The 21,979-nt window shown below is 54.1% G+C and overlaps 1 protein-coding gene across 2 annotated transcripts in view; it reads right to left on the bottom strand.

The window, feature by feature from the left end:
• The window catches only part of HDLBP (high density lipoprotein binding protein), an 83,992-nt gene that overhangs the window by 23,660 nt on the left and 38,353 nt on the right, over window positions 1-21,979 (bottom strand). For both annotated transcript variants that reach the window (XM_066345838.1, XM_066345837.1), the window contains exons 2-9: window positions 18,433-18,497; window positions 15,616-15,728; window positions 13,112-13,269; window positions 9,856-10,071; window positions 2,571-2,777; window positions 2,238-2,453; window positions 1,045-1,251; window positions 816-923 (exon numbers count right to left, since the gene is read on the bottom strand). In XM_066345838.1, the coding sequence (XP_066201935.1) occupies window positions 816-923; window positions 1,045-1,251; window positions 2,238-2,453; window positions 2,571-2,777; window positions 9,856-10,071; window positions 13,112-13,269; window positions 15,616-15,691 (1,188 nt within the window). In that variant the 5' untranslated portion in view covers window positions 15,692-15,728; window positions 18,433-18,497. The remainder of the gene's footprint in view (window positions 1-815; window positions 924-1,044; window positions 1,252-2,237; window positions 2,454-2,570; window positions 2,778-9,855; window positions 10,072-13,111; window positions 13,270-15,615; window positions 15,729-18,432; window positions 18,498-21,979) is intronic.

Here is a 21,979-nt window from a genome sequence, read left to right on the forward strand (position 1 = left end):
AGTATGGACCAGAAATCTGATCTTGGAAGAAATAAGATGTCTACAGAGCAATACAATATAACGGTATGTCCTCTGGTTCAAGTCCCCTGGGACTGTTGTCTCCTTTGGAAAACCAAGAGGACCTCCAGGACAAGCATGCAGAGAACAGGGCCCGCTAACTCCCTTCTTCACACAATTAGCAGATAAAGTTTGCTCTTCAGAATTTACAGATGTGCCTGACCGGGCAGTGGCGCAGTGGATAGAGCGTCGGACTGGGATGCAGAGGACCCAGGTTCGAGACCCCGAGGTCTCCAGCTTGAGCGCGGGCTCATCTGGTTTGAACAAAAGCTCACGAGCTTGGACCCAAGGTCGCTGGCTCGAGCAAGGGGTCACTCGGTCTGTTGAAGGCCCGCGGTCAACGCACATATGAGAAAGCAATCAATGAACAACTAAGGCGTCACAACGAAAAACTGATAATTGATACTTTTCATCTCTCTCTGTTATTGTCCCTATCTATCCCTCTCGCTGACTCTCTGTCTCTGTAAAAAAAAAAAAAAAAAGAATTTACAGATGTAACTACTAAGGAAGTTATGATGTCATAATAAGTAGATAAGGTGTTTCTTAAAACGCTCATCAAACCTAGCAATACACATTCTTTCTGGTTGAAAAGACCAAGAATGACAGAGACATTTAGAAAGACTCATCCTAATTTTTGAAAAATATGCCCCAGTTTTCAAAGACACCCAGCAGGACGAACAGCAGCCCCAAGACAAAGCCCAGAAACAGGACGAGGAGAAATGAGGCCGACCCGGTGCGGCAAAAGCAAGCGCCCTCACCTTGGGCATCTGCTGAGTGATCTTGGCCAGGTTCTGCCCTTTCTTGCCAATGATGAATCGGTGAAGCCAGGATGGAGCAGTGACGGAGGAAACTGTGAAACTGTTGGCCTAGGAGAACCAGGAGACAAGCCTGAGAGTTCGCAGCATCCAGGCTGCTCCGCGGGGCTCGGGGCAGGCGAGCAGCCGAGATCCGCCGAGATCCACCCGGGATCCGCCGGGAAGCAGTTACCTTGGCATAGACCTCCGTCAGCGCCTGCCCTAGCTTCTCAGGCTCGCCTCGAAGTATCACGGTCTCGGAAACGCTGTCTGAGGGCGGGATCTCCACAGAGACTCCCGTTCTTTCCAGGATCTCCTGCAGGGAGTTGCCCTTGGGCCCGATGACATACTTGTGCTGGGACTTCTTCACCTCCACCGCAATGGTTGTGGTCTTCTTTTTCTAAGTGAGAGCACAGCAAGGGTGTCAGAGGAGAGGGCACGGACGGGGCCAAAGGCAGTGTTGCCACAAAAAGGGAGAGAACAGGAAACGGGCCCAGACGACAGCTGCTGAGCCCCTGGAGGGAAAATGATGACCGGCCAATCTCCAGAAACTCTACTAATCAAGGGCTATGTTTTCTCCTCAAAGAATTAACTGAGAATTTAAGTCAAACCCAGACTGATAATGGCAGCTTGGAAAAGCTAAAAACACCAAGTCCTCTCCCCACAGTGAGGAACAAATTTCAGACTCTAAAGTCACCGACGGGAGCCAACAGCTCAAAGACGCAGCCACTGGTGAGCAGTGTGTCCAGCCTGGGGAGGGAGCCAGAGTGCTGGGCAGTGCGTCCAGCCTGGGGAGGGGGCCAGAGTGCTGGGCAGTGCGTCCAGCCTGGGGAGGGGGCCAGAGTGCTGGGCGGTGCGTCCAGCCTGGGGAGGGGGCCAGAGTGCTGGGCGGTGCGTCCAGCCTGGGGAGGGGGCCAGAGTGCTGGGCGGTGCGTCCAGCCTGGGGAGGGAGCCAGAGTGCTGGGCGGTGCGTCCAGCCTGGGGAGGGGGCCAGAGTGCTGGGCGGTGCGTCCAGCCTGGGGAGGGGGCCAGAGTGCTGGGCGGTGCGTCCAGCCTGGGGAGGGGGTCAGAGTGCTGGGCGGTGCGTCCAGCCTGGGGAGGGGGCCAGAGTGCTGGGCGGTGCGTCCAGCCTGGGGAGGGGGCCAGAGTGCTGGGCGGTGCGTCCAGCCTGGGGAGGGGGCCAGAGTGCTGGGCGGTGCGTCCAGCCTGGGGAGGGGGTCAGAGTGCTGGGCGGTGCGTCCAGCCTGGGGAGGGGGCCAGAGCGCTGGGCAGTGCAGACAGCCTCCAGCATCAAGCTCAGCCCCCTCCAAGAACAACAGGACAGAGCAGCGCTGGGCCCTGACACCCCCATTCCTGCCGTGGGGACTCCCTTGCCCCCATCGCTACCTTCTCCTCGTAGATCTTCTTGATCCGAGCCACGGCCTGAGCCAGCTGCTCCTTCTCCCCAGTGAGGACGATCTCCGTCCGGTTGACGCTGGGCGGGGGGATGTTGATGCGCGTCCCTGTCTCCTGCATGATCTCGCCAACAAGCCGGTTGTAAGGCCCAGAAATGAAGGGGTGGAATGCCTTCTCCACTTCCAACCTCTCCACCGCACGCTTATCCTGGACAGGAGAGGACAAACCTGAGCACAGGTCTGGCCACAGCCTGGGGACAGACGGGCGTGGCCATTGGCCCCAGGTGGAGGCAGTGCAAGCACACCAGGCCCACTGCTCGCCTACCTGCTCCGCGGAGATGAGCAGAACTTCATGGCGGGCTTTCTCGATGCCTTCTTTGGTGCCGGTGATCCTGATCTGGTTACTCGCATCATCCGGGCGTGGGATCTGGATTTTGGTTGCAGTTTTTAGCTCCAAGTCTTGTAGCTTCTCTCCATTTTTGCCAATAACAAAACGATGGTGCTCTTTGGGAATTGCAACCGTTGCTGAGGCCTACAACAGGCAGACAGTCAGAGAAAACAGAAGTATGTGTGAGTTCTGAAAAAGATTGTTTCCACGATATGCCTCTGGCTAGAACACCCTTCTCAGCTGCTCCTGCTACTCAACCCCCACTATCTTTTAGAATAGTCTCAGGTTAAACATTCCCTGCCGGAGGACGCTTGTGCTGACCACCCGGCTAGGTTAAGTTCCGGTGTGGTATATTCTCTTGGCTTCAGATCACACTCTCAGCTACTGTAATTATCTAGGGCAGTGTTTCCCAACCTTTTTTGTGCCATGCCCCACCTTAACCTTTCTAAAATTTTTATGTCCCCCCCCCTATGTAACATACATAATTTTTAACATTAAAAAATTGATTTGTTCACTTAATAAACATAAATGATAGGTTCTAGGAAGAAATCACTATGAAATTGTTAACAAAACACAGTAAGTAAAATTTCAAAACATATAATGAAAAACAGAAATTTAAATTCCAAATAATTTTAATACAGATTTTTCTATATTAATTTATTATTTTAATTTAGTGTGATCCTTGTGCTTGATGCTTGCTGCACAGAGATTTTATATTAGGTTCCAATTTGGTTAGCTTTAGTCTCAAGTCTCCACGTTGTGTTATATCCAGCCGATTTCTTTTTTTTACCAGTAAATCATTTACAGCACTAAATCCACATTCAGCTAAAAATGAAGATGGAAACGGTAGCAATAGTTTTCTTGCACATTCGGTTGAATTTGGGTATTTGATTTCTGTTTCCTCACAAAGCCATGCCATCGCTCCTTTGATATTAAATAAAGCTTTAACTGACTCATCATTTTGCAATTCTGCGAGTTCTTCTTGATACTGCATATTTGATATATCAGACAAATCCACTAACACTGGCTGCATCATCCATGTTGGGAAATCAATTTGTTTTAAATCAGAAAATCTTTCTTTTAAATCAGCCGATAGAATATTCAAATGATTGACAATAACAAGTAAAGCGGTATCAGTTACTTTACATTTTTGGAGCCAATGAAACTGTTTAAAGTTTTTGTTGTTAATATGTTTCTGACACAACTCAACATTGGTAATGAAACCATATATCTTTGCTTTTGCATCGACAAGAGTTTTATTTGTTCCTTGAAGTTGCTTATTTAATATATTTAGTTTTTCAAAGATATTGGCTAAATAACTCACAAATGCTTTACCATCTATTGTTAACAGATACTTCATTTCAGGTTTGTTGCTTAAAAAATCACTAAAAGTATCAAACAGTTCCATAAATCTTTTCAAACAGTTTCCTTTAGATGGCCATCTTACTTCAGTATGAAGTAAAAGTCTCACATGGTCTTTATTTTGTTCTTCAAAAAATAGCTTGAAAAGACGCTCACATTTGGCATAGCTTTAATAGCATTAAAACACTTTATTACTGTATATAATACTTCATTCAGAACAGGCGAGATGTTTTTAGCTACCAAGTTTTCCCTATGAATAACACAATGCACAAGAATCATTTCTGGATTCGTATCTTTCATCAATTTTAAGCAGCCATTTTTCTTGCCCATCATATTGGGAGCACCATCTGCAGCACAAGATGTTATATTTTTCATTGGTATATCATTGACATCTAAGTAGTTTTTTAGCTTATTATATATATCTTTGGAGGTAGTGGTGCTTTCTAATCTTTTACAGAACAACATTTCTTCAGCAAAATGTCCTTTATCAATATATCTTACGTAAGTTATCAATACCGCCTCACTGTCTCTCAAAGTTGATTCATCCATTTGCAAGGAGAATTTTCTTGTTTTCAGCTTTTCAATAAGTTGTTTTTCAATATCCTCACTCATTTCGTCTATTCTTCTGCTAACAGAATTGTTACTGAGTGGCAGAGCTTTTACATCTTGGTCATCTTTTTCAAGAACCATTTTAAGAAATGCTGATATTGACGATTTTATTAAATTCTCTCCTATAGTGTGATTTTCTCCAGTTTTAGCGATGAATAAAGAAATTTGATAACTAGCCTCAAGAACACGATTATTATATCCAGCACAGTGTGAGCTGCGCGGTCCGTTCACACACGTCCTTTCACTCTTTCTTTTTCACACGACAAAACACATGCACACACCACAGCCCAGAGCTGTACCCAACGGAAAGCGCTCGTTAAGGCTGTGCACTGCCCACAAGACAACCTCCACTGGAGCGTGGCGGGGGGGGGGACACGGGGACAGGGAAAGCCGCAGCCCGCACTGTGGGGGGACACAGGGGGACAGGGAGAGCCGCAGCCCGCACTGTGGGGGGGGGAACACAGGGGGACAGGGAGAGCTGCAGCCCGCACTGTGGGGGGGGGACACAGGGGGACAGGGAGAGCTGCAGCCCGCACTGTGGGGGGGGGCACGGGGGGACAGGGAGAGCCGCAGCCCGCACTGGGGGAGGGGGACACGGGGGGACAGGGAGAGCCGCAGCCCGCACTGTGGGGGGACACAAGGGGACAGGGAGAGCCGCAGCCCGCACTGTGGGGGGGGCACAGGGGGACAGGGAGAGCCGCAGCCCGCAATGTGGGGGGACACAGGGGGACAGGGAGAGCCGCAGCCCGCACTGTGGGGGGGGACACAGGGGGACAGGGAGAGCCGCAGCCCGCACTGTGGGGGGGGGCACAGGGGGACAGGGAGAGCCGCAGCCCGCAATGTGGGGGGACACAGGGGGACAGGGAGAGCCGCAGCCCGCACTGTGGGGGGGGACACAGGGGGACAGGGAGAGCCGCAGCCCACACTGGGGAGGGGGCACAGGGGGACAGGGAGAGCCGCAGCCTACACTGGGGGGAACCCGGGGAAACTGCCACTTTATTACATTTTTACTGTAACAGGGAAGCAAGATTAGAATTCAGAGAGGTCAACAGGAATAACTCAGCTGAAGACAACCATCCAGAGACATAACGAAAAAGACTGCCCATTTGCAACAGGCAAAGAGGGGAAAGGACAGGAAGGGGCCAGATTCCAAGCCAGCAAAGGAGACAGAATGTGGATATCAGAGATCAGAAAGCATGTCCTGGCCAGTGGTGCAGTAGATAGTGTCGTCCCAGGGCACGGAGGTCACCAATCATGATCCCGGGGTCACTGGCTCAATCATGGTGTTGCCAGTTCGATCTCCGGTCAGGACACATTTAAGAAGCAATCAGCTGATGCATAACTAAGTGGGACAATTCACTGAAGCCTCTCTCTCTCTCTTCCTCTCTCTTGAATCGATGGAAAAAAATAAATCAGAAGCGTGCCTTAGAAGGTCTAATGTGACTGTGAGCGAAGAGCTGCTGCTGAAGTCTGTGTGTAGCACAAAGAACAATACATCAGGACATCGACGTGGAGCCGTCCTGGAGGGCTGCACAGGCTGCACCACGCACGAGAGCAGGACACCAGCACAGAGACCAGGTCAGACGGACACCCAGGAGCAGATCCAAATGACTCAATAAAGAACAGCCACTCGAATAACGGGGTGGGTGGGGAAGTTCCTTTGAAAATGGTCTTGGTGACGGGAGAGCAAGGTGGGAGCCGGGGACAGCGGGCGTGTCCCGGCACCGTTCACAGCACAGTCCACACACAGCAGGACTGGAATCGTGAGAACACCTCTACACGCACCAGAGAAAGTACAAATACACATCCTTACAACTTCGACATGAAAAAAACTTTCCTAACAGTGACTCAATATAACAAACTGTTCGATGAATCTGAGTAAATATAAATAAACTTCCATAGAGCAGAACATAAGACCAAACACAAATGGCACACCGAGAAACATCATTTTGTAGCATGCGACTGATAAGGGTTTTAGGGGCCCAAACACACTGAGCAACGTGGACAACTTGACCGTAACAGAGGGGCAAACACACACGGTGCACAGGGAAAGCAAAGGCCCTTGGACACGGCCAGATGCTCAATCTTGCTCTTAGAACATTGCCTTTCAGCCCGAAACCCCCAACACTGGCTGGGCCTGGAAAGGACACGGGAAGTGGCAGAGGGCAGGGGCACAGCCTGAGGGAAGGGACCTCACTGTCACGGCAAAGTTATGGCTGCAGTTCTACTAGCTGACCAGCCACCTCAGCCCAGGAAACCACCCCAATGTACACTGGGTAAAACAGAGAACAGCAGGTGCGTAAGGCTTTCCTGTGACATGATTACTAACAGCAGACATCGGGAAGCCACCCAAGTGCCCACGACAGAAATGCCCGAGGGAGTGCCAGCATACCTCCCATAGCTGTATGAAGACACGAGAAACACCGCGCTGTGCTGTCAGACACCAGAAAACGTGCAGGAAAAACAAGGTGCAGAACAGAGTTCATGGCAAGCCACCCTCTGCTCCTGGCATGCTCCAGCCCAAACAGGACGGACACACCAAAGACTACGCACGCCACTCAGGAGAGAGGGCAGGTACAGGACCTGATCACCCAGCTGCACCTGCAATCATCGAGCGTTTAAGAAACTTCTCAAAGCAGGAAATAAACTAAAGCGAATGAATGAATCCAACTAACCTAACCTAAACAGAAGAATAATTTCAAGTGATTGCAAAACCCAAGACCCTGCAGCTTAATTAGAAGGATCAATTTGAGCTCAAGAAACTTTCCACTACAAATGTCAAGGGTTACTGGCCAAAAGCAGATTTTGGGCCTGTGGAAGGACATGGCTCCGGTCAGGCCAGACTTTTCAGTTAGGTGGACGGTCCTGACTGAAAGCTGCAGGGGGCCAGCCGGGGGGGGGGGGCAGCCAGGGATGGGGGGGGACCAGCCGGGGGGGGGGCACTGGCCAAAGGTGAGGCAACTTCAGCCTGAAGAATGACTCATAAGCATGTCACAAGTTCTAACAACACTATAGATTCATGGATCACCAGTGAGGACGAGAGTGTCGATTTCAGTCTACAAACTAGGGAAGAAAACAGGACCAGCCACCTGTCCCGCCCTTCCCACCTCCACTGCCCAGGAGAAAACCTCTTCCTCAGAGAACACCTGTGGACACAGGCAGGGAGACTGGCAGGGAGACGGAAAGGCCCCGGCAACTCACAAGGTCACACCTAAGCACAGACGGATCAGGAACTTTGGAATGGATGGGTTTGCTGGAAACACCTCAGCCTACTGATCATCCTGGGATCAATAACAAGTACACAGCACCACCTACAAGTTTTCTGGCCAAACAAAAAGCTGATCAGGAAGTAGCCAGGCCCCAGACCTGACCACCAGTGTACAGGAAACAATGGTGGAGAGGGACAAACTAGACACCTGCCTGGCCCCGAAGGAGGGAGACGCACTGCTGAGGACAGAGGAAGGACTCGAGGCCCAGCCAGCGGCAGGCGCGTGAGGACAGGACGTGAACACCCCAGCGAGGGACATCCACACCCAGACGGGGTGGGATGTGGGTGCACTAAGAAATTACTATTAATTTTAGTGAGCTAACAGCAAAGGGGTTACAGTTAAAACAAAACGACTTGAGGGGTGCCACACTGAATTATTTCTAGGTGAACGTGCACCAGGGTTTGCTTTAAAGTAACGAGGGGGAGGGAGGAGGGAGGCAGAGACACCTGCTTTCAGTGTCCCCACTGCCACCCAAAATATTCAAGTACTCACTAGATAATAGCAAGTCCTAGTGGCTACTATGCACCAGCCACACTGGGAAGCAGTTTATACACATTTCCCACTTCCTGCACTTAAGTGACTTAAATAACTCACTGAAGCTAGCAGAGTTTGGGACTGTCCCAAGGCCCCGAGTGGCTGAGTCAGTCCCCTCCTCCTGCTAAGCCACTAGCACCGGGGTCAGTAACCTTTTTGGCTGAGAGAGCCATGAACGCCACATATTTTAAAATGTAATTCCACGAGAGCCATACAACAACCCATGTAGGTTACACATTATCCAATAAAAATGTGGTGTTGTCCCGGAGGACAGCTGTGATTGGCTCCAGCCACCCGCAACCATGAACATGAGCGGTAGGAAATGAATGGATTGTAATACATGAGAATATTTTATATTTTTAACGCTATTATTTTTTTTATTAAAGATTTGTCTGCGAGCCAGATGCAGCCATCAAAAGAGCCACATCTGGATTGCGAGCCATAGGTTCCCGACCCCTGAGCTAGCCTAACCCCTCCCGCACCAGAGCCCCACGTTCTCACCACCACGTCCAGAGCGCGCGTTCCGGAGGACTCAGGTTCCCGCCCCCTGAGCGAGCCCGACCCCTCCCGCACCAGAGCCCCACGTTCTCACCGCCATGCGTCCCAGAGCGCGTTCCCGAGGACTCAGCAGCAGGAGGAAAGGACCCCAGTTCTAAATAAACCTACAAAGCTCTACTTGTCAGAGAACCTGATGATTCTCTACATAGATTCTTGGTCTTTAAGTGATTCTTGTTCAGGAGAAAGGCTCCACAGGTTTACTTATTTATTCATCTTTTTTTTTTTTTTTTTTAACGAGAAAGAGGGACAGACAGGAAGGGAGAGAGATGAGAAGCATCAACTCGTAGCTGTGGCACTTTAGTGGTTCACTGATTGCTTCTTATATGTGCCTTGACTGAGGGGGCTCCAGCCAAGCCAGAGACCCCAGTTCAAGCAAGCAACCTTGGGGTTTTGAACCTGGGCCCTCAGCGTCCCAGGTCGACATTCTATCCACTGCGCCACCGCCTGGTCAGGCAGTTCACTGTTTATTATGATGGTTTCCAAATAAATCCCAGCTCTGGTATCACTTCTCAGGACTCTGGAACTGGCTCAAAACAGACAGACTGTGAGAGTCCGGGCCTGGCAGTGTGCACTAACCAGTGCGCTCACTGACTCTGCACTAGACGCTGCTCGTCTACACGGTCCCCTTGCTACGCCACGGAGCGAGCTCAGCTCCTTTTAAATGTATCAAACACTGGGACTGCTTTAAACTTTCAGTTCATTCACTCCAATAGCCCAAATGAGAGATGTGTCTCGGTTCTATTACTGAATTAGTGGTTTTTCACTAAAAATGTTCAGAGGCTCCAAAAGTTGCCATCCCACCCCTGAACTACGAAACCTGCCATACTAGCGGGAGGTCTGAGGAAGTGTGAGTGCACCCAGTCCGGTGGACCAGGCTAGGGGACACCCACCTGTGTCTGCAGCCTGGCAACAATGTCCTTCCGGGCTTTCATGACGGCGTCCAGCTTCCCAGAGACCATGATGGAGAGGCCCTGGTCTTTGGCCAGAGACAGCTCCAGGTGAGCACCCGTCCTCTGCATGATCTCGAGGCAGATTTTTGCTTGTTCGCCTTCTCCAAACTGGTTCATGTCCTTGTATTTTCTCTCCTCCAGGGGTACATGGAACACCTGCTCAGAGAGGTCAACGGGCGGGTAAACGGTCAAGAGGAGAAGGAGGACGTGTAAGCGTCCAAGCACTGGGTGCCACCTCTCTCCCCACTGCTAGAAGGCCTAAGGCAGCAGAGACAAGCAGAAAGCGCTCAAGGTCAGGAGGCTGACCTTCCCGTGAAGCAGTAGCCACACCCGGCAGAGCTGCCTACACGGCAAGTGCGGTGAAGGAAACGGGCAGGCTGGGGGCTGCGGGTACAGGCCGAAGGGAGGTCCTGGGGATGGCAGGAAGACCGTTCCTGAAAAGTCAGGACACAGCTGGCAATGCCGGGGCACGAGGACGAGAGAGGGCAAAGGCTTAAGGAAGGCCTGTGGGGGGCAGTCTGAGCGGCGGGGGGGCTATGGTGAGGTGCTGTCAGCAGGACACGTCTGACTGCCGATCGGACCCCAGCTACTCTGCAGAGGGGAACTGAGCACAACACACTGAGCAGGGGGTTCAACAAGACCAGGAGGACAGGAGGAGACCGACAGACAGAAGGAAGGCCCAGGACGCACGGGTTCCGCGACCCAGGGTTTAGGGGTGGTGCCCGGGAAGAGACCGACAGACAGAAGGAAGGCCCAGGACACTGGTTCCGCGACCCTGGGTTTAGGGGTGGCGCCCTGGAAGAGACCGACAGACAGAAGGAAGGCCCAGGACGCACTGGTTCCGCGACCCAGGGTGTAGGGGTGGCGCCCTGGGTGGCACAGGCTGCCGGCAACAACCATGACCTGACCCGATTTCACGGAGACAAGTCGAGCCCCCAACAACCCAGGTTCGTGGGCCACAGACACAGGCCAACAAAGGGGAAAAAAGCCCGAAAAATGGTGTCACAGAAGGGAGAGAAGACTGCTCGAAGACGGTGGGACACAAGGTAGACAGGCCTTGTTGGAGATGCTGATAGAAAATTTCAGGTGGAAGCTGGGGCAGTTTCAGGAATGGGAGCACAGATGGAACTGCACTGGGCTGAAAAACACAAGGGGACCCACTCTTCCTCCGGGCACTGGGGACACTGGGGAGCACCAGGCAGCAAGCGCCATGCAGCAGCCCTGGGCGGGCGGTTCTAACCCGAAGGCCTCCTCCCTCTCCACCCTCAGCACTCTCCACCAGTGCTCCCAGTCCTCCTTGCAGGGACAGGGGGGGGAGCAGAGCTGCAGGGACAGGGGGGAGCAGAGCTGCAGGACAGGGGGGAGCAGAGCTGCAGGGACAGGGGGGAGCAGAGCTGCAGGGACAGGGGGGGGAGCAGAGCTGCAGGACAGGGGGGAGCAGAGCTGCAGGGCAGGGGGGGAGCAGAGCTGCAGGACAGGGGGGAGCAGAGCTGCAGGGACAGGGGGGAGCAGAGCTGCAGGGACAGGGGGGGGAGCAGAGCTGCAGGACAGGGGGGAGCAGAGCTGCAGGGACAGGGGGGGAGCAGAGCTGCAGGACAGGGGGGAGCAGAGCTGCAGGGACAGGGGGGAGCAGAGCTGCAGGGACAGGGGGGAGCAGAGCTGCAGGGACAGGGGGGAGCAGAGCTGCAGGGACAGGGGGGGGAGCAGAGCTGCAGGACAGGGGGGAGCAGAGCTGCAGGGCAGGGGGGGAGCAGAGCTGCAGGACAGGGGGGAGCAGAGCTGCAGGGCAGGGGGGGAGCAGAGCTGCAGGACAGGGGGGAGCAGAGCTGCAGGGACAGGGGGGAGCAGAGCTGCAGGGACAGGGGGGGGAGCAGAGCTGCAGGGACAGGGGGGAGCAGAGCTGCAGGGACAGGGGGGAGCAGAGCTGCAGGGCAGGGGGGGAGCAGAGCTGCAGGGACAGGGGGGGGAGCAGAGCTGCAGGGACAGGGGGGAGCAGAGCTGCAGGGCAGGGGGGGGAGCAGAGCTGCAGGGACAGGGGGGGGGGGAGCAGAGCTGCAGGACAGGGGGGAGCAGAGCTGCAGGACAGGGGGGGAGCAGAGCTGCAGGGACAGGGGGGAGCAGAGCTGCAGGGCAGGGGGGAGCAGAGCTGCAGGGCAGGGGGGAGAGCAGAGCTGCAGGGACAGGGGGGAGCAGAGCTGCAGGGACAGGGGGGAGCAGAGCTGCAGGGACAGGGGGGAGCAGAGCTGCAGGGCAGGGGGGAGCAGAGCTGCAGGGCAGGGGGGAGAGCAGAGCTGCAGGACAGGGGGGAGCAGAGCTGCAGGGACAGGGGGGAGCAGAGCTGCAGGGACAGGGGGGGGGAGCAGAGCTGCAGGGACAGGGGGGGGGAGCAGAGCTGCAGGACAGGGGGGGGGAGCAGAGCTGCAGGACAGGGGGGAGCAGAGGTGCAGGGACAGGGGGGGGGAGCAGAGCTGCAGGGACAGGGGGGGGAGCAGAGCTGCAGGACAGGGGGGAGCAGAGCTGCAGGGACAGGGGGGAGCAGAGCTGCAGGGACAGGGGGGAGCAGAGCTGCAGGGACAGGGGGGAGCAGAGCTGCAGGGACAGGGGGGAGCAGAGCTGCAGGGCAGGGGGGGAGCAGAGCTGCAGGACAGGGGGGAGCAGAGCTGCAGGGACAGGGGGGAGCAGAGCTGCAGGACAGGGGGGAGCAGAGCTGCAGGGACAGGGGGGGGGAGCAGAGCTGCAGGGACAGGGGGGGGGAGCAGAGCTGCAGGACAGGGGGGGGGAGCAGAGCTGCAGGACAGGGGGGAGCAGAGCTGCAGGGACAGGGGGGGAGCAGAGCTGCAGGACAGGGGGGAGCAGAGCTGCAGGGACAGGGGGGGGGAGCAGAGCTGCAGGGACAGGGGGGGGGAGCAGAGCTGCAGGGACAGGGGGGGGAGCAGAGCTGCAGGGACAGGGGGGGGAGCAGAGCTGCAGGACAGGGGGGAGCAGAGCTGCAGGGACAGGGGGGAGCAGAGCTGCAGGGACAGGGGGGAGCAGAGCTGCAGGGACAGGGGGGGAGCAGAGCTGCAGGGATAGGGGGGGGAGCAGAGCTGCAGGGACAGGGGGGGGGAGCAGAGCTGCAGGGACAGGGGGGGGGAGCAGAGCTGCAGGGACAGGGGGGAGCAGAGCTGCAGGGACAGGGGGGGAGCAGAGCTGCTACCTGAGTGATGACGGAAGCCTTGATGGGGCGGATCTTGTTGCTCCAGGCCCCCGCGGGTTCCTGGGCGCTCTCCAAGCAGGCTGCTTTCTCAGGGAGTGGGGGGAAGGCATCCTTGTAGGTTGGAGGGTCACTCTCTTCTTCTGAATTTAAAGTGGCAACTAGACCAGCCAACACAGATTAGGAAAAAGCATACTGCTTTCAAAATCAGGTGAAATAACACTGAGAGGGTTTTTTTCTTTTTTTTTTTTCTGACGTTGGAAATGGGGAGGCAGTCAGACAGACTCCCACATGCGCCCAACTGGGATCCACCCGGCACGCCCACCAGGGGGCGATGCTCTGCTCATCTGGGGCATGGCGTCGCTCCGTTGCGACCAGAGCCATCCTAGCGCCTGAGGCAGAGGCCACAGAGCCATCCTCAGTGCCCCGGCCAACTTTGCTCCAATGGAGCCTCGGCTGTGGAAAGGGAAGAGACAGAGAGAGAGGAAGGAGAGGGGGAGAGGGGGAGGGGTGGAGAAGCAGATGGGCGCTTCTCCTGTGTGCCCTGGCCGGGAATCGAACCCGGGACTCCTGCATGCCAGGCCGACGCTCCACCACTGAGCCAACTGGCCAGGGTCAAGAGGTTTTAATGTTCAAAAGAAGAACACTGGCCCTGGCCGGTTGGCTCAGTGGTGGAGCGTCGGCCTGGCATGCAGGAGTCCCGGGTTCGATTCCCGGCCAGGGCACACAGGAGAAGCGCCCATCTGCTTCTCCACCCCTCCCCCTCTCCTTCCTCTCTGTCTCTCTTCCCCTCCAGCAGCCAAGGCTCCATTGGAGCAAAGTTGGCCCGGGCGCTGAGGATGGCTCTGTGGCCTCTGCTTCAGGTGCTAGAATGGCTCTGGTTGCAATGGAGCAAGGGCTCCAGATGGGCAGAGCATCGCCCCCTGGTGGGCATGCCGGGTGGATCCTGCTCGGGTGTATGCGGGAGTCTGTCTGCCTCCCCCCCTGCTTCTCACTTCAGAAAAATCCAAAAATACACCCCCCCCAAAACAAAAAAATCCACTAACTTCAAGGCCCAGCACTCCTGGCCTCAGTCTGTGAACTGTAGGGTCAGCTTGGACACCAGGTGCCCCAGTCCCTCCCCTGATGGGGTGAGCCCCTTGAAGGCAGGCCTCACAGCAGATATTTTTAAGCCTAAGAGTTTTCTAATCTTGTACTTAAAAAAGTTACAATTAGGACAATACCTGGCACAGAGCTGGCCCTTAAATTTGCAGAACAAAGTAATGTTGCTGCCAAGCATGGCCTCCATCTGTACCAGCAACTGGAACTCCAGTGGGGGCCACTGGGTCCCATCACCCCCACCCTCCACTGGCAGCAGCCAGCCCTAGAAATCAGGCCCTTCGCCACCTGCCCCGCCCCCATCTCTCCCTGCAGACCCTTGTCCCAGCAAGCACAGCTTCCTGAGAGCGGCAGTGGGACTGCCGGGGAGCAGCCCACGTGCTCAGGCCGAACACAAGTGTCTGTGGTGGCGGACCCATAAAACTCGCTGTGAATGGGTGTGCCCGGAGAAGGGAAAGGACTTTTGAAATCAGACAGGCCTACGTCTGACTCTGGGTCCGTCAGGGCCAGCTGTGTGCTGCGCCGTCGCCGTGCACCAATAAAGACGCGGTGCTGGCCAGGGTGGGTCTGTCACTGTCTTGGACCCGCCCCTCCTCTGGAAGGGACCCAGTGTGAACCCCACTGGTGGCTGGGCCAGCTAGAAAGACCCACTGCACAGGCACTCAGAGTTAAAGCTGCCCTAGAAATGAGCACGTGAAAGGTAACCCGATTGACAAAGGAATTTTTATTTTTAATTACTTTAAAGTTAAGAACTAATACCCGATTCAGTTATTAGAAAACTTAAGAATGTTTGGAACAACTTGGAGTAGAATGATCTACTCTTTCAAGTAAAAATTTTATAAAACCGAAATACAGATGAAGAATTTTAGATAAAAATTCGGTATGCAAAACAAGCTGTCCTGCAGTTGTCAATGGAGACCAGATTCTGAAGAAAATAAGGACAGCCCAACACCAGTCTTCCTTTCTCCCTCAAAGAGCTGCAGACAGGACCACCCCGCAGACAGACTCCGACTGCACAGTGTCGCAGTCACGCCCGCGGGGACTTTAGGGAGCTCCGGAGCCCAGGCCCACCCCCAGCTGGGCTCCTGGCAGTGCTCTGGGAGGCTCCACAGCCCTACGCTGTTCAACATCACTGGGAACAGCAATTTTGAGAAAAGAATCCTAGTAATTACCAGTGGTCAAATTCATCCACTTTCCAGAAAGCTGTCTGCAGTTTAAATCTCACTGTGTCCAGATTCACCTGCTACTCCTGGCCCCTTCCACCCTGCGCACAAGGCTGACGCAAACCCCAACGTACAAGACAGGCCCCGGCCTGCCCGCAGCTACAGGGTCAGGGGCACCTCCCTGGCTGTGACGGGGGCCTGGAGAGAACGCTGTTTGAAGAGAAGAGAAGGTCAAGGGGCTGTCACCTTTAATCTGTTGCGGAACCAGCCCACTTCGGTGTTCAGCAAAGCTCTCTTGGGTCAAAACTGCAACGGAGCTCATGGTTGATGTCGCGCCCACGCACGGTCCGGGTCAGCCGCTGGAACGGGGATAAGGACAGGCGGTCAGGCATGGCCGGCTCTCCGCCATTCACAAGACTGTTAACGCTGACTTTCAGCCAAAGTTTAATTCTCTTTTACTAGCAAACTACACCTTGCTTTCCTCTCTTACAACTTCTAATGTACCCTATTTTCCACTCCGTAAGATGTACTGCTCCCCTCAAAAGTGGAGGGGGAAATGCCCGTGTCTTAAAGAGAAAAAAATACATTATTTTATTAAATATTTTAACACACCATTTGGTTCAGAATATTTTATTTTCCTCCTTAAAACCCTAAGTGTGTCTTCTGTCACCAAAAGAAGAAAAAAAATGCAAGTAAAAGAGGGTCTGTTCCTTGGGCAGCTGTCCCCTCAAAAGCAGACAGAGGCTCCGGCTGAGAGGACGAGCGCCAGAACCCCCAGACCGGCAGGGACAGCCTGCACCCCACCTGCTGGGGCAACGCCCCCCCACTGCGGTGCCGAGGCGACAGGGCATCTGGAAGTGGTCTCAGTTACTTCATTCAGTGCCCACCCAGACACCTCCTGCTGCTGGTCCAGTCCCTCAGGACAGTCACTAACACAGGCGGTCAGTCCCTCAGGACAGTCACTAACACAGGCGGTCAGTCCCTCAGGACAGTCACTAACACAGGCGGTCAGTCCCTCTCAGGACAGTCACTAACACAGGCGGTCAGTCCCTCTCAGGACAGTCACTAACACAGGCGGTCAGTCCCTCAGGACAGTCACTAACACAGGCGGTCAGTCCCTCAGGACAGTCACTAACACAGGCGGTCAGTCCCTCAGGACAGTCACTAACACAGGCGGTCAGTCCCTCAGGACAGTCACTAACACAGGCGGTCAGTCCCTCAGGACAGTCACTAACACAGGCGGTCAGTCCCTCTCAGGACAGTCACTAACACAGGCGGTCAGTCCCTCAGGACAGTCACTAACACAGGCGGTCAGTCCCTCAGGACAGTCACTAACACAGGCGGTCAGTCCCTCTCAGGACAGTCACTAACACAGGCGGTCAGTCCCTCAGGACAGTCACTAACACAGGCGGTCAGTCCCTCAGGACAGTCACTAACACAGGCGGTCAGTCCCTCTCAGGACAGTCACTAACACAGGCGGTCAGTCCCTCAGGACAGTCACTAACACAGGCGGTCAGTCCCTCAGGACAGTCACTAACACAGGCGGTCAGTCCCTCAGGACAGTCACTAACACAGGCGGTCAGTCCCTCTCAGGACAGTCACTAACACAGGCGGTCAGTCCCTCAGGACAGTCACTAACACAGGCGGTCAGTCCCTCTCAGGACAGTCACTAACACAGGCGGTCAGTCCCTCTCAGGACAGTCACTAACACAGGCGGTCAGTCCCTCTCAGGACAGTCACTAACACAGGCGGTCAGTCCCTCAGGACAGTCACTAACACAGGCGGTCAGTCCCTCAGGACAGTCACTAACACAGGCGGTCAGTCCCTCAGGACAGTCACTAACACAGGCGGTCAGTCCCTCTCAGGACAGTCACTAACACAGGCGGTCAGTCCCTCAGGACAGTCACTAACACAGGCGGTCAGTCCCTCTCAGGACAGTCACTAACACAGGCGGTCAGTCCCTCTCAGGACAGTCACTAACACAGGCGGTCAGTCCCTCAGGACAGTCACTAACACAGGCGGTCAAGCAGCAGACAGGACTCTCTCCAGTCCCTCAGGACAGTCACTAACACAGGCGGTCAGTCCCTCAGGACAGTCACTAACTCAGGCGGTCAGTCCCTCTCAGGACAGTCACTAACACAGGCGGTCAAGCAGCAGACAGGACTCTCTCCAGTCCCTCAGGACAGTCACTAACACAGGCGGTCAGTCCCTCAGGACAGTCACTAACACAGGCGGTCAAGCAGCAGACAGGACTCTCTCCAGTCCCTCAGGACAGTCACTAACTCAGGCGGTCAGTCCCTCAGGACAGTCACTAACACAGGCGGTCAGGCAGCAGACAGGACTCTCTCCAGGGCCCGTGACCCACCAGCCCACACGCCGAGGGCACTGGCGGGTGGTGGGAGCCTTACCGGGCTCTATGGCAACAACATGGGGCACAGAGCAGCAGGGACTGCCCAGAAGAGGGGCAACCAATCGTCTCTGACAGGTGTCCAGTGTGGGAGGGGACATGCAGCAGGTGGAACCTGGCACAGGACACAGATCCCACCCCAAGTGCCTTGGTACTCAGGGGGACGCCATGGACCCCGCCCTCAAAGCCACAGCTCCTGCACTTGGAACCATGGCTCACAGGACACTGAGCAGGGGGCTCGCATCCGCCCCCAGCTACTGCAACAAGGAAGAGCCCTCTGCTCTCACCATCACGCTCCAAGTGCCCTGAACCACCTTGGCCAAAGACAGTGTGAAGGCCCAAACTTCATTCGAAGAATTTCTGCATCAGTTTTACAACTCAGACCTCTCTCCTCAAGTTACAGAAAATTAAGCTCTGCATTACAGAGAAGCACTAGCCACACTCAGATAACCCTGAGCACACATAATCACATTTAAGAAAAAGATTAGAAGTAGATGGGTGCCAAATGACACACTTCAAGGGTACATGTGGACACACCGCTCATGCAGGACGGGCTCTCTGCAGATCTACCGGAAAGGCACGGATGAAATCTAATGCAAGGAAGGGCACACACAGCCCAGGGACCAGAAGCATCCAGACAGGACAGGCACACTTACCAGCACAATGGTCAATAGCCAGAAAGTCCGTCCTGAGGCCACCTGTGTCAGCCTGCCAGCTTTTGCTGGTGTGGGGCAGGGAGAGAGGGAGCAAGGAGAAAGTTACTTATCTGCATTCTACAAACCAGACCCTTCTACCTCCCCGCCAGAAAGTTACAACAGTATTTAAACCTTACCAATACCTAGGAAATTTTCTTAGGGGGGGAGGGGGCTCTGAACTTAGGCCATTAGCTTCCAACAAAACATACCTCAATGAGAGCTGACCACCCAGAACCGAGGGCACCTTTTCCAGGGACCCTGAGGGAGTGATCTCTTAAACATTTTTTAAGTGTAACCGTTTCGAAGTAAAATGCTCACAAAACTGATGGTTTGTTCTCCTGCATAGTTATGTATTCTTTCTGCACCACTCAATCTCTGACCACTGAGCCAGAGGAAAAGGTTCTGATGCTACGCCATGACGAACAGAACGTGGAGCTTGGGGCGGCCTCCTGAACTTTTAGGATGACTGAGAGCTACTGTCCTTGAAAGTCCTCTGGTCCCTTATAATCCACTGGGTTTTAGAAGCCAGGCCAGAAGACAGCAAGGTGGGAAGGAACTTTCTGAGGCTGTCAGGGGATGGCCAAGAACTGCTCTGTGCATGAGGATGGTGCCGGTCACCTTGCCTCGAGGGACTTCAGGGCAGTAGGCTGCCAGGTCAGTACCTGATGCTTTATGCAAAATAACACGAGCCGGACAAGGTACAGTGAGGCAGAGTAACGACAGGTAAGGGCGAGTCAGAAATGGGAGACTTCATAACAGTAACAGAACTTCTCGCCTAACTGGAGAGTGATACCCTACCGCACACAAGGCTCAGGAGCTAGGGAGACAGTTCATGGCAACTGGAGAGGCATCAGAAGACTAGATTTATTTTTTATTTTTTAAGATTTTATTTATTGGCCCTGGCTGGTTGGCTCAGCGGTAGACTGTCAGCCTGACGTGTGGAAGTCCCGGGTTCAATCCCCAGTCAGGGCACACAGGAGAAGCGCCCATCTGCTTCTCCACCCCTCCCCCTCTCCTTCCTCTCTGTCTCTCTCTTCCCCTCCCGCAGCTAAGGCTCCACTGGAGCAAAGTTGGCCTGGGCAGTGAGGATGGCTCCATGGCCTCCACCTCAGGTGCTAGAATGGCTCCAGCCACAGCGAGCAATGCCCCAGATGGGCAGAGCATTGCCCCCTAGTAGGCATGCCGGGTGGATCCTGGTTGGACACATGCAGGAGTCTGCCTCCTCAGTTCTAACTTTGGAAAAATAAAATAAAAAAAATTTTAAATAAGATTTTATCTATTGATTTTAGAAAGAGTAGAGAGCGCAGTGGGGAGGTGGGAAGCATCACCTCACAGTAGTTGCTTCTCATATGTGCCTTGACCAGGCAAGCCCAGGGCTTCAAACCTGCAACCTCAGCATTCCAGGTCGACATTCTATCCATTGCAACACCACAGGTGAAGCCAGAGGACTAGATTCAAAAGCGTCTCAATGTCCCAGCGGGGATGTGGACCAGTGGCACAGGGGAAGACGCTCCGACCCACAGGCACAGGCCAGAGCCTCTCTGGGACCCCAGTCCCATCCAACACACAGATGCACCCAGAGACCAAGGAATGAGGTGCAGAAAACTGACCAAGACTACTTAGGAATCTGTCTCCACATAATTCTAACCTGCAAGTGTAAAGATAAAGGTGAGGAAGAAAGAAAGCCTTTCCATTTAGTCACAGTCAGAGCAGCCCATCCACCCAGCGGGTCTGACAGGTGGGGAGCATGAACACTCTGTGGGGTTCCCAGTGTCCGGCCAGTTCACACTTGGCCAGTCCAGAAGCAAGATGGAGGTGTTTGGAGTCCAAACACTGACAGTGAAGCCAGGACCCTCCTTTCCCAGAACTCCCCTGGGGTTGCACACTCTTACCTGGTGGCCTACCTGACAACCTCTCTCTCAGGTTGTCTCGGGCACCAATGTCTCTTCTTCAAATCCACTGACAGCCACCCCTTTACAAGCCAGGTTTACACACATAGCCACAACGACACCTGTACCCTCTCTTCTCTGCTCCTGCCGACCAGTCCTCCTGTTGTCCTGGCCAGGACCAGCCCCAGGTCCCAGGGTCAGGAACACAACAAGCCCATAGAGCACAGCCACTAGCCATGACCCCCGCACCTGGTATCACACACAAGATGGGACACAGCTCACACACCTTTCAGAAATCAACTCCAGCTAATCCTTCTGATGGACTCAAGAAAGGGGTAGCGACGTGGCTGACACGGGGGACCTAGCGTGTAGGAGGGAGAACTGCAGCAGAGCCTCTAACGCCCCCACGTGTGCACAGGCCCTCAGGCCGCTGTGAACAGCAGGGACCTCCAGGAAACCACACACTGGTCTGACAGGACACACTGCATCTCCCGTCTCCAGATTTCAAATGGCAGTTTGAATCTGAAATGTCATAGCTGAATAGATTAAGTGAACAGATAAAACCAAGCAACACACTCAACACATAAGGTTCTGATATTGTCAAATAAGGCTATCGTTTCTCTTATAAATATCTCAACACCTCACCTTTAAAAATCCCATTTTAAACATGTATCTGATGACCGCTGTGTAAATCAGACCTCAGCCCCACCCAAGGTCCGGCCAGGACCAACCTCACCCACTGGCTCCAGCTCTGCCTTGACACACAACCCAGGACAGACTCACTTCTGCTCAGTGGTCTTTGGAGGACTTCACAAGCTTAAGTCGTGACTGGGGGTGCTAACCTTAACCCTAACCCTTCACCTGCTACCTTAAGTTCCCAGAAGACTTTAGGCCCAAAGAGCAGAAGCCAGACATCTGCTATCACAGGTCTTCACTTGATTTAATAATATTGTTCAAATTAGGACCGAAAGGGGCCTGAGACACCTCTCTATTGCAGTCTCTGAATACCACCAGAGACAAGAACTGCACAGCCTTCCAACGGAGCCACACTCCACCTCAGTGCCTCTCTAGTGGTCAGGACACTGCCTTATGTTATGTCAAACCTACCACCCTCTGCCCCTTCTGGCCAGAGAACACACCTGCTCTTCTCCACAACACTCCTTCGGATGCGTGAGGCCATGTTCCGACTTCGGACATTCCCAAGATGGCCCCGGTCCCTTCCTCACTGCACTGCCTCCCGACTCCTTCCCCAGCAAAAAGCAGTCGGGTCTCCCAAAGACAAATCTCAAGCTACTCTCAACCTGGACTTCAGGTGGTGTTTCTCTGGAGTGTAAATGTCCACAGCAAAAAAGCCAGATCTCAGATTGTAAGCATGCAGCAAACAACTAGAAAAGGAGAGTGGATGGAAGCCAAGACTCTTCTCTGCCCCCCAGAAAACGACAAGCGCTCTTGACCCCAAGTGAGAGAAATGTGCAGATTACACCTGAAATCTTTAACAAAGGCACAGCAGAAAAATCTTTAAATGAAGTTGTAAATTTATATTTCCAAACAACGAAGTATAAACTGATTCCTTGTGATATTTTGACAATAACATATTTACAAGGAAATATCTTTGCAAA

The sequence above is a fragment of the Saccopteryx leptura genome, chromosome 7 (assembly GCF_036850995.1).
Source record: "Saccopteryx leptura isolate mSacLep1 chromosome 7, mSacLep1_pri_phased_curated, whole genome shotgun sequence".
NCBI lineage: Eukaryota > Metazoa > Chordata > Mammalia > Chiroptera > Emballonuridae > Saccopteryx > Saccopteryx leptura.